The sequence below is a fragment of the Nannospalax galili genome, unplaced genomic scaffold (assembly GCF_000622305.1).
Source record: "Nannospalax galili isolate Female #2095 unplaced genomic scaffold, S.galili_v1.0 scaffold531, whole genome shotgun sequence".
In the NCBI taxonomy this organism is placed as follows: Eukaryota; Metazoa; Chordata; class Mammalia; order Rodentia; family Spalacidae; genus Nannospalax; species Nannospalax galili.
Genome location: NW_008329325.1, coordinates 46,426 through 61,723, shown reverse-complemented (window position 1 = coordinate 61,723; position 15,298 = coordinate 46,426). Strand labels below are relative to the sequence as shown.

Genomic DNA, 15,298 nt, shown 5'->3' with positions numbered 1-15,298 from the left:
TTATTTTGATATATCACAGTGAAAGATTTATCGTCCTCTTTTTTTTTTTTTTTTTCAAAAAAAAAAAAAAAAAAAAAAAAAAAAAAAAAAAAAAAAAGAGGACATGGTTCTAGAAACAGATGGTCCTCCCAAGGAAAGAAGCAAATACACAGCCCATCTCCTGCTTAGAGAAGGCTCCTTCTAAGGGCACCTTTCTAAAAGGTGGCACAGGCAGATGCGGTACAACTACAAGGGGTGTCTTGGCACCTGGGAGACTACATTGAACACACCTGTATGGAATGCAGGGTCCTGTGTGAGCCACATGACAACTGATTACCAAACCATTCCTCAAGGTGAATGTTCACGTATTGTTAGACACTCAGACATACAAAGATAACTCTATGCTCCTGATATTTAGATTTCCTCTCATAGGGGAAAAGTATCAGGGAGGCTTTCTGAAGAAAATGAATCAACAGGCATAGTGATTTTCTCCCAGCATCAGCTCCCATTTCAGAGGCTGAAATGCCATCAGATCCTCAAGATACATTTACAGGGAAACTTGGTGTCTGACTTACCTATCGGATTTCTATCAAAGAACAACACTGGAGCTTTCAGGATTGACTCAAACATTTTGTTGTGCAAAGTTTGGGAAGCATTCACTAGGACGTAGAATACCAGTAGAGATCTTGCTATTCCAAAAAGCACAGTAGCCACAGTTAAACCTGAAATAAAGAGAAATTGCTCAGAGGAAACAGATCTTTGTATTTTTTTCTTCAATAATTCTTTCTTTACAGGTCAGATAGTTTATAAAGCTATTACTTCTTTTATTCTGTAAAGCATCTAGGTTCTACATAAGTATAATGTATTTATAAGATAGACTAACAGGAATTATAATAGTTGTTTTTTGTTTTGTTTCTTTTCTCATTGAATGGAAAATATGTGTGGAGGTAGGAGGGTAAATAAAATAGAAACTACAATTTCATTCCAAGTTTTCAAAATTCAACTACACGTTCAATAAAACTCAGAAGATAATCATAAAAATCTTCCCTTCCCTTCTCAATATTGCAAATATTATTTAGAACAAGCCCCATAATCTAACATTGTGGTGTGTTTTTATACTAACGTGATATTAACATGGAACAGGAGAAATGATTTACCTTTTCCTTGTAGTAAATGCCCAAGGAGCTTTAAAGAATTTGAAAATACCACATTAAATTGCACATGGAAAAACTTTTAAATTTCAAGAAAGTATAAATGTTTTAACATAAAACAATTAATTTAAATAAGCAACTAATCACCTACTATGTGTCTCATAAAAACACAAAGAATTTTTAAATGAGCAAAATTTAAACCATTTATTTTATTAAGGTATGCATGAACTGCTACTATGCACAAAGATTTCCTAATATGTGTGTGTGGTGGGGGGGTGTGCTTGTGTTGCTGGGGCTCCAACAGCTTCATGCATGCTAGGTAAGTGTTCTACCATTGACCAACATCCCCAGACTCTGCTTTCCTAGTCTCTATTAGCTATCAGCTCACACTGCTACACAGACCGGGAAGAACATATGTGATAAACATTTTGCCTTCTAACAACACAGTATATTACTTAACCTCTGAAAGCTGCTTAAATTCTAAAACTCCATAAATGTGCATTTTCCGTAGCTTCCCATCCTTCTTGAATATATAATGGACCTAATTCCCTTTTTTCCTTTTGTTCTGTAGAGTTCACCAATGGGATGGTAACCAGCTAATGGATTTAGGTTTCTTAGCAAGAGATCAACAAAATAAGTGCCAAATCTTAGCAAGTGGGTTCTTACAAAAATAAGTCACTCTATCTGAGGGAAGCTTGTATGAGTGTTTCCTATGAGAATTCTTAAAATTTTAGATGAGGATTTCCTTTTAAAGGTATGTAATTCTATACATATTCAGTCACTCTTGTGAAGACAGAGCACACAATATTAATATTAGTCTGGCAAACAAAATGTTAAATATATCACACAGTTGGAGACGAGATAACATTGTGATCTGGAGGTAAGAAAAGAGAAGGAGTCCTAATTCCCAGACACTGGGTTTCTCCCTGCTTAGCTTCCCTCTTCAGTAATTAGTGAAGCCCAAGAGATGAGCAGTATGGTATAAGGAGCTTTGCACACCTGTGAGGGAATAATGCTTTCATTTGGGGGGCCTTGCTGCCAGAGGATTTCATCCAAGTTCAATCAAAGCATGGGTTTATTCAGACAGAATTGGAACAATCCAAACCACAGGGTGGGGATCCGTTTCTAATCCCCTTGCCCATCCATATAATGATATAAGATTTAGCTAAAGCAACCTATTAGAATAGACAATAGTCACATATTTCCAGTGGCTGGTTTTCTGAATGCTCAATCCTAGTTTAACTTTCAAAATCCAGTAGAGAGCAAATTATGAGTCTTCATTCAACCTTTCTTCTAGCAGATTTTAAAAAATAATTATTCTAATTAATTCACAGAGTAAATTCAACACAGACTCTTAATCTGTTAAGACGTTACTGAATTACTCCTAGATGCCCTAGTTACTCACACAGGCTCATTGTGAACACCTCAAGCTCTCATATAATAGACCAAATGACTACACTTTACCTGCATAAATTCCTAGGTACCAGTTAAGATCTAGCGTCTCAGTTACATTTCCTTCCCCATTTACGGTGCCATTCAGAGCACTTTGTTTGTTTGCCCTAAGGAAGGAACAGGGAGAAAATAATTATTAAGCTATAGATATATTTTAAGTAAATACAAAAAAAAGGAAACTCAATTTGTGAGAAATGTTTTATGCTAGAAAATGATTCTAAGCTCACATAGTCCTTTGTAAATACATTTTAATTCTATCTGAATTGTGATTTTCAGTTCTCAACATGTAGCTAAGGATCAGACATGGCTAGAGACCACTGTAAGTCACTACAATTAAAACAAGAACTTTAAGTTTTCTTCAGGTAACAAAGTGAGGATTAGAAGAGAAGACTCAACAAATTCTACCTCTCCCTGAAACCTATAGAAAAGTGAGATGACTTATGGATTTGAGAGAATTTAGGTCAGATCAGGATAACTCACCAGTAAGAAAGCCACCAGTCCTGAAGGACATAGAAAACCTGGAGGAGAGAAAAGAAAACAGAATTGGCAAGACTTCCCAAATGGAAACTCTAAATCCCTAAGCTGTATACTGCACAGCAAGTTTCCAGAGGACAGGATGATCCTGGCTGGCTCCAATTTATGCCAAGCCCCACTTCTCAGATAAGAGGTCAAGGCTAATATCTTAGAAGATGCCTCCTTTTCTACAGGGTTTCTGTAATGTACATGAAACCCCACTTAGCATCACTCATGTTCTTCCCCCACAGACAGCACATGGTTGTAAATCTCCAAAAAACTGTACAATATATCTATCATGGCATAAATGTAGTTTCTAAATAATACTCTGGAGGCACAGTTGTCACTGTGTACCTGAGCTGCCATGTTCAGCAGAATGAGGAAAATGATGATAAACCAGGATGCACCAGCTGTGAAGTAATTCTTGTAGGCCTTGAAACCAACTTTTCCTTCAGAACGGCTCTCCTCTGATTGCGTTACCTGTATATTCTCTGTCTGTGAAGGGGGTGGGGAGGGAGGAAGGTGGGTGATAAATCATGAAATAGTACACAAAAAAAGTTTCCAAAAGTGACAATACACCCTGTTGGCAAAGTTCTGGGAAAATAGGCATGTGATTCACATCTGGCGGGAGTCCAATATGGTAAATCTTCCTTGCAAATATCTGTTCAATCCATCAAAGCATGTACCCTGGGCCCTGCTGTCCCACCTCTACGTGGCTACAAGAAAGTAGCATCTGTCCATTGTCGTGTGGCTTTGCTTGAAGGACAACACCATGATTTCCAGCATGTGCTTAATACCCCAATTCAAAATAACAGCAAAATGATGTGGAACTAAGATGTCACTGAGTAATGGAAATGACAGAGGTGGGGTCCAAGAAGAGCACATGCTTAGCAGATGCAAGACCCTGATTCAATCCCTAGCACTAAAAGCACCATGAATAAAAACCAAATAAAAGAGAGTACTGACTCAAACTATTAGCCAAATACAGCTACTGAGTTCAAACCTTTGGGGAGAACAAGGGATAACATCTTTTTATATCAGAACCATCCAGGCTTCTAGATCTGAAGAGTGGGGATTTGGATAGCAAGGATACCTGTCTGTATAGTCAGACCTCTACATACCCAATCACAGATCAAAAGTATTCAAAGGGGGAAAACTTCATTGGTACTAAACATGTATGGTCATGCCCCTTGGCACTCTTATAACACAGTATAACAAGTATTTACATAGCATTTGTATTGTATTGGGAATTATATGTAATCTAGAGATGACAAAGTTTATATGAAGATGTACAAAGGCTATTTACAAATATTATGCCATTTTTACATATGCAACTTGAATTTATTTACACTTTTAGTATCCCCCAGGGGTACAAGAACCAATCCTATGCCATGTCAACATGAAGGGATGAATCTATTTTCTTAACAGTTTATTTATTATTTTTATTTTATATGGATGAGTGCATTGCCTGCATGTATATAAGTGTGCCTGTGTCATGCAATACCCACCAATGTCAGAGAGGGACATCTGATCTCCTGTAACTAGAGTTACAGATGGTTGTTAGCCACCCAGTGGGTGCTGGGAATCAAACCTAGGTCCTCTGCAAGAGCAACGGGTGCTCTTAACCGCCAAGTCATCACTCCATTTTTAAAGGAGCTGCCCCACGACTCTTATTTTTAAGGGACCTCTTATATCTGCCTAGAAGACCTTCAATACATCACAGACGCATATGAGATGAGGATGCACTTGTCTTTATGATGGTTATTGAGCATTCAGTGATAAGATATGGCTCTCAGGCTGCTAGAATAAAAAAGAGAGGAACTAACTCCGAAATGTCCGTGATGTGCAGAAATCACAAGGTCTTTGCCAAACAAAAACCATCTGGACATAGGGCAGACAAATCTTATCAGCTACCCACAGTGTTATATTCTAACAAACAGGAAAAGTAGCTGATTTAATGTGACACGGCAGGATTCAGTCTAAGGTATTCCTCACGTTCAGTCTCTGGATACAAAAACAAAGCCTGGGACCCCTGAGCAAGTAATATTTACCTATGCTAAATTACAGACTTTATATATCCACATCAATCACACAGATCTTTGGAACTTCTAGCACCACAGCTATTTATGGATCTCCATGAAATTCTCCAGCCCATACCCAAAGAAGAGCGCCAGCCAGGCTGGTTCCCCTTTAGTCTGTTTTTTTGTTTGTTTTAATATTTTATTTATTATTATTTTTTAAATATTTATTATTTTTTATTTTATTTTATGTGTATGTGTGTATTTCCTGCATGTAGGTAAGTGCACCCGTGTCGTACAATGCCTGCAGAGGACAGAAGAGGATGTTGGATCCCTTGGAACTGGAGTTACGGAGCATTGTTAGCTGCCATGTGGGTACTAGGATTCGAACCTGGGTCTTCTGCAAGAACATTCAGTGTTCTTAACCGCTAAGCCATCTCTCCAGCCCCCCCCCTTCAGTCTCTTTTAATTCTACCAATGCCATTGCATAAGGCCTTAGAATCATAGACTCAACTTTGGGACAAATGAAATTGCCACAAACAGAGTGGATCAAAGAGTCATGAGGCCATGCAACATATCAAGAACTCACATCCTGGCCCTCTGGAGCACCATCTTTCAAAGAGGGTCTGGATGACTGTTGGGACCAGATGGAGGACTCTGAGAAGGTACGATTCCTCAGCGTAGGAGTTCCTGGAGCTGGGGACTGTTCCGCTTCCTCATTTTCCTTCTTTAAAAGGGAACCAAAATCGACTCCAGATTTTAGAAACTCAGTATAAGTTCCCTTCTGTACCATTTCACCCTAAAATAAAACGAAGAATTTCAGAGGAATATGTCTGCATGTGATAACACTAATCTACTTGAATAAAAGTCAACTGGTCTTAAATTATGATCCCCCCTTAAGTCTGGAATCCTGGTTGACAAACCTGGAATAACTCTACTTGACACCTAACTGACATCCTACTTTCTGCCAAATCCTCAGTGCTAGGGGATATAAAAGAATTGTGTAATCACACCATAAAACCCAACTATCATGAGCTTTTAAGGAGGCAAAAATCATAGAAGCTGGTTGGTAGGCATATCCACAGGGTCTTCTTGGTAAACATGGAAATTGATAAGTCTCATGCAACAGGAATTTCAAGAACAGAGCAATGTGAGAAAGGGATTCAGGACAGATACCTGATGGACAAGAAGGTATCAAGAGCACTCTGCCTAGGTAGGAAGCACTCACCCAGCCTTAGCTGGCCACCTGACCCTGCTGGGACAAGACATGTGCAATTTCATGGTCTTGGTCAAAGCCCCCCATCTAAACTCAAGATCCTCATTGAAAATTCAACATTCCACATAAAACCTCACTGAAGTTTCTCCCCTTACAAAGTTAAAAAAATAATGTACAGATATCTTCACAATTTTTACCCCATGAAATGAGACCCAGAGGATTTAGTCAAAGTCATAAATGAAATACCAGGCAAAATCTGGGACACAAACAAAATCAAAGGAAAGCAGCTCTGAGGTGAAGGCAGGTCAAGTTGGAGAAGATGGCCCTAGACCCCACATGTTAGAGTTTGATAGCTAAAGAATTAGAAGATTATTTCTGATACACTATGTCTTGATGCACTTAGGAGATAAAAGTCCCACACTTCATTATCAGTAAGACACACACAGAAACCACTACCGATACTGAGAGGAAATTTCCTGAGAAGCCAAGTCCTAAGAATTCAGAGAGGGACCAAGAGGGCAGCCAGCTCTTCTGCTGTTAGAGATGAGCTGGTCCAATAGTAAGAGTGGACCCCATTCCTCCAGGGTCCCCACCAAGGGACAAGTAGTTATTTAAAATACTAAAGCTAAAATTCACAATACATAGGAAGCAGGTCCTCAAATGCAGTCCCCATATGGAGACTGGTGACAAGGCTATTCTACTAACTCTACATTATAACATTCATCCCTCTGCACTCGAAATAATTGTTTTCCAGCTTGAGGAATCTGAGCTCGCTGTTACCAGGAGAATAGGAAATAGATGACACACTGAGTCACTGCTAAGAGGTAGCCATTCTGCCTTTTATAATCTTCCTTGGAGCAGGAATTTATTTGGTGGAGCTTTGATTGGCAGGTCCCCATGCTCTTTGGTAGCCACATTAAGCATCAAGGAGGCATTAAAAGACTTTTGCAAGCACTCTGTGATCATCATGCATCATTTTTTACCACAATAATATGTGATCCATCTCCTGAGAATAATGCATATCTCCCTGAGATACGGCAAACTGCGGCCAACATTCATTTGTCATCTCCATCTTTTAACCAAGAGACTGCAGAAGGATCCTATGGTTTAGATATGGTTCAATTATTTGTGTTCCTTCAAGGTCCACTGTGACCAGAGGCTTAGCCCCCACAGTGGCATTATTACGAGGTTCTGGAACCTTTGGGAGGCAGGACTGTTGGGGACCCCTGTTGTGTAAAGTAGCAGTCTCTCCATGTCCGGATAGCCTATGGGCTCGGCTTCAAATGCAGAGACTCCTTTTATCAGCAGAGTGCCTTCCCGGCATCTTCCTGACTCATCTTTTGAAGTAGCCATGGCCTCCGGCTCTGGAAACTGCCAGCCTTTCCTGTGTGATTTTCAGACAGTCTGGCAGCCTGGCAGGAGCCCACCTCTACATGTAAATAGGGTATCCCACAAAGTACCTATCAGCTAAGGTTTTTACTACCACCCCCATAGTATAAAATATCCTGGTTTTCCCTCAATAATCGGAGCTGGATCACCGAGACTTGGAGCTGAGCTAAGTCACTGAATAAAGGGGGCTGTACCACTGACTGAGCTGAGTCCTGTGTCTTACTGCCTACGGTCCAGTCTCCCCGGGGGGCGCTGTCCTTCCGTCATCGACTCACGGAAATCCAGCTTTAGCTGTACCGCACCTTCCCGCGTGACCCGGCAGCTGACGGATCTCTCACCTCGAGGAAGTGCACGGGTGAAATTGGGGCGGAACTTGACCGGGCCAGCCCCGGTAGCAGAGACCCATAGAGACGCGGAGAAGCAGGGACCCGCCAGCAACGTGGAGCAGATGCGCCGCGGGACCCGCCGCTTCCCAGGTGCGCGCAGGAGACCGGGCCACGCTAGCAGCTGGCACCCCGAGATCCCTGCGCCCCCATACAGGACCTGGTGGGAGGCCAGGACAGGCAGACTCCAGCACAGTGAAACTGCAACTTCCTGATATCTCAGTCATCAGCTCATGGTACTTTATGAGAGCAGCTTTAGAAAGTTATGGGGGTATGTTCCCAAAGGGACTGTGGGAACTCAGCCCCTCTGATGTCAGGTTTTGTGATATAAGCTCTTCCCCATACATGTGCTTCTCTATAATTTCAGCTGGAAGAGCCTTCTCAGAGCAGAGCCCATGTGGGTGCTGTGTCCTCTTTTCTCTTTATAAAGTGACCTGTCTTTGGTATTTCACTATGGTAACTTAAGGATGAATAATACTGATGGGAAGTATTAAACATGTGAAGGTACTAAGGGGGCAGTTTTCTATCTATGACAAAGAATTTGACTCAGAGCGAGCTGCAAAAGATACACACGGAGGCACAGAAGCAACCACAATGAATTCTGAAAAGTTCTTGCTAACTTCAATATCCCCCAAGTGGGTGGCTGTCATAGGTTAAATTGTGTCCCACCTCCCCCAAAGACTCAAGCCCTAAATCTTGGTACTAGTTAATGTGATACTGGGCAAGAAGATTTTTGCAGATATCAAGTTAAAACGAAGTCATACTACAGCAGGGTGGATTAATGTTCTAAGAAGAAACCCAAACAGACATGTTCCATACCATATGACCACAGAGACAGAGACTCCAGTGCTTCAGCTCTAAGTCAAGGAAGGCCAAGGATAGCCAGCCAAAGACCAGAAGGTAAGAGGCAAGGAAGGGCTCTCCCCAACAACCTTCAAAGAGAGCACCGTTTCTCCAGGGCCTTACTACCCTCAGACCTGCAGACTTGGGCACAGCGAGACAACTTCTAACAGCTTTAGCTACCAGCTCCAGAAGCCCTAGAAAACTGACAGGCCAACCTAAGCACAAACTTCTGCCTTCTAAACTGGAAAGACTGACTTCTAATTGCTTTTGCTACAGCTCCAGTGAGTGGAGTGTCCTGTGAATCTTTTATAATCACAAATGAGAATGTATCCCTTCTCAGTTGTGGATCAAACAGCAGTGGCCATCTCAGTCCTAGGGAAAATGTCCTGTGTTCTGAGACCATCTCTCTTCATGCCCCCAGCTCACTCAGCACCAGCACAGAGCCTCTATGCTATTCCTCCAAACAGGCCAGGTGGCTTCATTTCCCAGGACCTGCTGCCGATGTCCCTTCCCCAGGTAATAGCACAGTCAGTACCTTCCTGTCAGTGTTCCTCGGGTTTCCTATCACAGTTACTCTGGACAAAATGGGGCCCTACAATGGCAAGGGATCATCTTACATATTACTGTGCTATGAATCAGGCACTCCAACAACCGGTCACAGTGGGTAGGCAGCTCTAGACAGGGGATGCTCAGCTGCTTACAATGTTTTGTTATTAATAGAAGATGCTCTTTAGGCGAACTGGGTAACAATTCAACAGACTGAAAGATATCTTAATATCTGTAGTTTCCAAGTTATCTACTGTACCTTACATCATGGAAAATGGAAACAAAAAACCTCTACAGAAGATGACATCATTCTACAATTAATATCACTAAAGGTTAGAGCAGCTGTGAGCTTATAAATCTGAGGGAACAATTTTGAATTCTATCAGGTAACTATGGTTCAGAATGTGAGTGACATTTTTGTTTTGGGGTAGGTTTTTTTTTTTTTCCCCCTTTCATTTGCTTGGTTTTGTTGTTGTTTATTTTTGTTTTGGTTTTTGAAACTGGCTCTCATGCATCCTAGCTTGGCCTCAAACTACCCATGTAGCCAGGGATAAGTTTTAACTTCTGATCCTTCTGCTTCTGTCACATGAGTGCTAAGATAACAGGTGTGGACCACCAGACCCAGTTTCTGGGGTGCTGGGATGGAATCCGGGACTTTGTGCATGCCGGGGAAGCACTCTACCAACTGAGCCACATTCTCAGCCCTCATAGTGAATTTCTAAGAGTCCTTTGGATTGAGCCTCAAAGATGTGAATCTCAGCTCTAGAGAAGGGACATGAAATTGGGGAGGGAGAGAGAATTTCCCAGGAAGTCCATAGAGGGTAACCTGCTGGGAGACTCTACTTTCAACACACCTGAGTTCTAGCAAGTTCAGTGAACATCTATCCATAGCTCTCTTTTTGAGAAGCCCATATCCATGTTTGAAGCATATCTCACTTTCTTCTCAAGTTCCTTTTTTCCTTACCCCTCGTGCTTAAAATCTATGCTAAAATCTCTTAATAATCTCCTGTATAACCACTTTAATAAAAAATCTCTTAATAATCTCTGCTTTAAAAAAAGAAATTACTTACGTCTTTCAATATCAGGATATGGCTTGCAGCTTTTAGATACTGCAATTGATGAGTCACTAAAATTGTGATCTTCTCATGCAAGGTTTGACAAATACACCTATAAATGTAAAAGACACCAGAGGAGAAGACACATTAGTGGACATTCTCCAAACTGCAAGGCAAGAGTTCAAGCCATAATAAGACAAAACCAACATGACAAAGCTACACATTTTAAAAACATAAATACAAATTAAATAAAGGTTGGAGAGATGGCACAGCAGTTAAGAGTGCATACTGCTCTTGCAGAGAACCCAAGTTCAGTTCCCAACACCCACATGGGTGGATCACAACCACCTGTAACTCTAGTTTCAAGGATCCAAGCCCTCTTCTGGACTCTGCAGGCACCTGCACTCATGTGCATATACCCACATACAAACACACATACATATTTAAAAGCAGTTGAACAAGAGTGATATTCTAAAACCTGACAACTAAAATTCTAACTATCTTACTGTTATGTAGGAATGGAGAAGAAACAGATTGGTGTCATAAAAATAGGGCTATTTTTCTTAGATGGTTACCTAGGTGATTATTTATGAAGTACACAATTTAATCTTTTAGGGGCTAGGGGTATAACTCCGTTGGTACAGAGTATACCTAGCATGTACAAAGCCCTTGGTTTGAACTCCAGCACCACATATACCAGTGGAAGTACATGCCTCTAATCTCAGCACTAGGAAGGTAGAGGCAGAAGGTTTAGAAGTTCAAAGACATCCTCAGTTATATAACAAGTTTAAGACCAGCCTGGGATACAAGAGATTCTATCTCCAAATTAATTAATTAATTAGTCTTAGAGTCTCAGAGTCTTAGAGTCTCACACTTTATTAAAGCATGCTTCCCATACCCTTCTTCCTAATAACAATAGATAGAAAAATGAATAAGGAAGCCACAATCAGTCTCCACAATACTCCTGTCCCATTCTAGAAGCAAATTTTCCTGTTAGGACTAAAATATTCCAACTATGAAAAGGAAAGAACACAATGACCGCAGTACACAACCTTCGAGGTTTTGATTACATCCTCCCACATTCTCAAAGCAGACCTGGGAGGGCTCAGTCTTAGCACATCTTCAGGTAAGTGGAAACAGGCTAAGGGCCACAGGTAGAATTCCTGCAGCTACTCTGGGCTCACAAGTCCTGGCACAGGGCAACTGGCAGGAATGTAGGCCGTAACCTGGCAGGCTGAGGGTGTCAGATGGAGAGTCCAGGAGAAACATGAAATCAGAACTTTTCAAAGCCCTGTTCTATGCTTACTGGCCTGATGATACTGAGCCAGTTACTAACCCTTTTGGAACCTTAATTTTTTTCTTTTTTTAAATTTTAAAATTAATATAATGATTATGTTTAAATAACAACTTAGAAGACACTTCAGAGTAGGGTGTGGTGGTACATGCCTTTAATTCCAGGCAGAGGCAGGCAGATCTCTGTGAGTTCAAGGCCAGTCTGGTCTACATAGTGAGTTCCAGGCCAGCTGGGGCAACAGGGAGACCCTGTCTCAAAAAGACCAAGACACTTCAGAATTCAACAGCAACTCTATTCTTCTGTCTTCTCCATACTGGAAATGATCCTATCAAATGTTTACATTCTTTTTTTTTTTAATTCACTTTTTATGTGTTTCATACAAAACATCTTAATCATCTTTATACCCTCCCATCTGCACCCTCCCACAGATCCCCTCACCGCTGGATTTCAAGCATTCTGTCATTTATGTTAAGGTCTATTGTGTACCCAGATGTCTCTCAATTCAGGTTCATCCACTGGAGTCTAGTCAGCCTATCTGGAGACACTTTCTTGAAGAAGATCAGCTCTCCCTCACCCACCCACCTCAATTGCCAATAGTTCTTTGGCTAAGGTTGGGGCCTGCTGCCCATTTCTCCAGCTCTATGCTGGGTTTTTGTCTGCTTGAGTTTGCATGAGTCTTGTGCATACTGACACCACTGTTGTAGATTCGTATGAGTAAGGTCCCAGGAGCCTGTAAGACTCTGAGAAATAAGAGCACAAATCCGGGAAAACAGCCTAGAATATAAGTGATGATGTATAATGGTCAGTCTACCCTCCACTCTTTCCCTAAACACTAGTCACTGACTTTCAATGTGGGACTAAAATATCTTTATAAAGTAAAAGTGCTCTTTGGAACTGGATCTATGATCAAAACCTATACTTCACACTCTACATGTAGAAACTATTGCTTCATGCTTTCAACCAGAAGGACAAATGTGCTGGATAGCTTTAGTGTCAACTTGACACACTTGGGTTGAGGGAGCCCCAACTGGGCAATTGTCTCCACTGGACAGGCCTGTGGCCATGTCTGTGGGGGAATTTTCTTGACTGTTGAGTTATGAGGGAGGGCCCAGCCCACTGTGGGCAGGTGGGCCTATGTTATATAAGAAAGCAGGTTGAGCATGGGCCAGGGGAGCAAGCCAGTAACCAGCGTTCCTCCATCACCTGTGCTCCAGCTCCTGCCTGCAGGTTCCTGCCCTGAGTTCCCACCTTTGGCTCCCTGATAAACTGTGACCTGGGAGATGTAAGCTGAATAAACCCTTTCCTCCCCAAGTTGGTATTGGTCGGAGTATTTTGTCACAGCAATGGAGAAACAAACTAGAACAATAAATTTTCCCTTTTGGCATATCTTAATGTTGCATAGTTCTTACCCAAGTCTCTGAACCCACTAACCCCTCCTGGGTAGAGCACTCAAGCTTTTACCTGAGCTATTCCTCCTTCTTTCAGAGTTACTGCCATTTACTCCTTTATAGAAATATTTCAAGGATGATGTTAACAATCCAGTGCTAAGGACAAGAAACCTAAGAAGGCCCGTGTCAAAGGTTTCAAAATGCTTTCTTCCTAACTTCCAGCATAGATAATGTAAATAATTATAATAATGTAATTGAGGCCTCTACTTTTTCCGTAAAGTAGGGTTGTTGTTGTTTTTTTCTCTAGAATGTCTAGGGAAATATTCTCTAATTTTTTTTTAAAGTAAAACTTTCTAAGCCATGACATAAAAAATTATTTTACAGAGACATGGTCTCACTATACTGCCCATAAGAGCCCAGAAACTGCCTCTGCTTCCCAAGTTCTAGGACTATATACTTGCACCCCACTATGCCTGACCATGCCATACAAATATTGGCTAGTTCAATAACGAGTCATTAAATTCTGATCCCATACAAGCACTATGAAGAGCTGACCATACCACTACAGCTCTACAGTACCAGGGTGGAGGCGGCAGGGACAAAGGTAAGAAAGACAGAGTCAGTACTTGGATTCATTTGGTTGATACAAGTAGCTGTAACACAGTGCCAGACATTGTTCTAATTGCTAAGAATATACCTACTGGCCAAGCAAACCAACACACCGACACCCTGTATCATATGGAGGAGACACACTAACTGAATGTAGAAAATGCATTTTTGGGTCATGAGGTGAGCGATAAAGAAAAGCAAGGTAAGTTGCTATTTTAGGGGGAAGGGAATATAAGGCCTCTCTGCAAGGAAGAAACATATGGTACAGCAGGGTACAGTGGCTCTGGGATGTTTCCGTGTACTCAGCCCAGTGTGGGCATGAAGGTGATCTAGAACCATTGTGTGCTATGCGTCATGGGCTATGAGTATTTCACCAGATGCCATTACAGAAGACTATGATACCCCCTGAAGGAGGAGGGAAAGGCAGGCAGGTAGGCGAGTCTATGTCTCTGCCTGATACATGGTGGCCCACCTCTGAGAAGGAATACTGAAACAAGGAGATGCAGAAAAGAGCACTCCTCCTTCAAAGGGCTCCACCTATGTCAGCATGGCTGGAAGAGTGGTTTATGTAGAGAATGTATAGACAAGTGAATGGGACAGATTGCAAACAACACTGTCATCCTTCCAAAAGTTTGAACTGCATCCTGCCAGTGAGAGAGAGTCGGTCTGTGATGAACTGAAGCAGGGAGGGTGAACCACTGCTGAACATTCATAACTGAAATCTAATCACCAGTGTGATGGTATTAGGAGGTGAGGCTTTTTAATGGGAATATGCCATCATGAACAGGATTAGTGTCATTCCTTATAAGAAACCCAATGGATATACCATACCCCTTCCACCACATGAGGACAAAGCAAGAAGACTACTGCCTATGAATCAGAAAGCAAGTCCTTATGAGACACCAAGTCGGCGCACACTTTCACCTTAGGCTTCCAGCCTCCACACTTTGTCACAGCAGCCCTTACCAACTAAGACAATGAGATAGGTAGTGGTGTGGGGTATCTAATTAGGACAGACCTGAAAAACTGATTATAGAAGAGAGAGGGGTCTGTGATTTTGAAGCTTTCTATAATACAAGATCCGTAACTAGCATTAGATCAGACTGGCATCAATCTGGGGTCGTTAGTCTTTCTGTATCTGAGAGATACACTTCCTATGTTTATAACATATAGCTATAAAACTTACAAACCTTCATAACCTTGGATGGATATTCATGATTGAAGTTAACTGTTAATGGCAAACAGAAGTATAATTCATTCACTTTTAATACAAAACACTTCACATTTCTAAGCTTTAACACGACCGCCATCTTTCATAGCATATTGTTCAATCCAATTTTCTAACTCGTTGAGAACATTCTCAGTTGCTGCTGAGTGATTTCCTAAATTGCATTCGTGCTCCCTGCTCTGAGTTTCCCCAATGAATGTGGTTCTGATTAGCAAACAACAATTTTAACAAGCT

General features: G+C 41.5%; 1 protein-coding gene across 1 annotated transcript in view; it reads right to left on the bottom strand.

Moving 5' to 3' along the window:
- Window positions 1–15,298, bottom strand: part of LOC103736833 (multidrug resistance-associated protein 4) — a gene marked incomplete at its 5' end in the record, with an annotated part of 179,677 nt that overhangs the window by 132,562 nt on the left and 31,817 nt on the right. Inside the window, 6 exon segments of the mRNA XM_008836399.3 lie at window positions 555–701; window positions 2,595–2,689; window positions 3,063–3,100; window positions 3,450–3,590; window positions 5,703–5,912; window positions 10,561–10,657. Of these exon segments, the coding sequence (XP_008834621.2) occupies window positions 555–701; window positions 2,595–2,689; window positions 3,063–3,100; window positions 3,450–3,590; window positions 5,703–5,912; window positions 10,561–10,657 (728 nt within the window).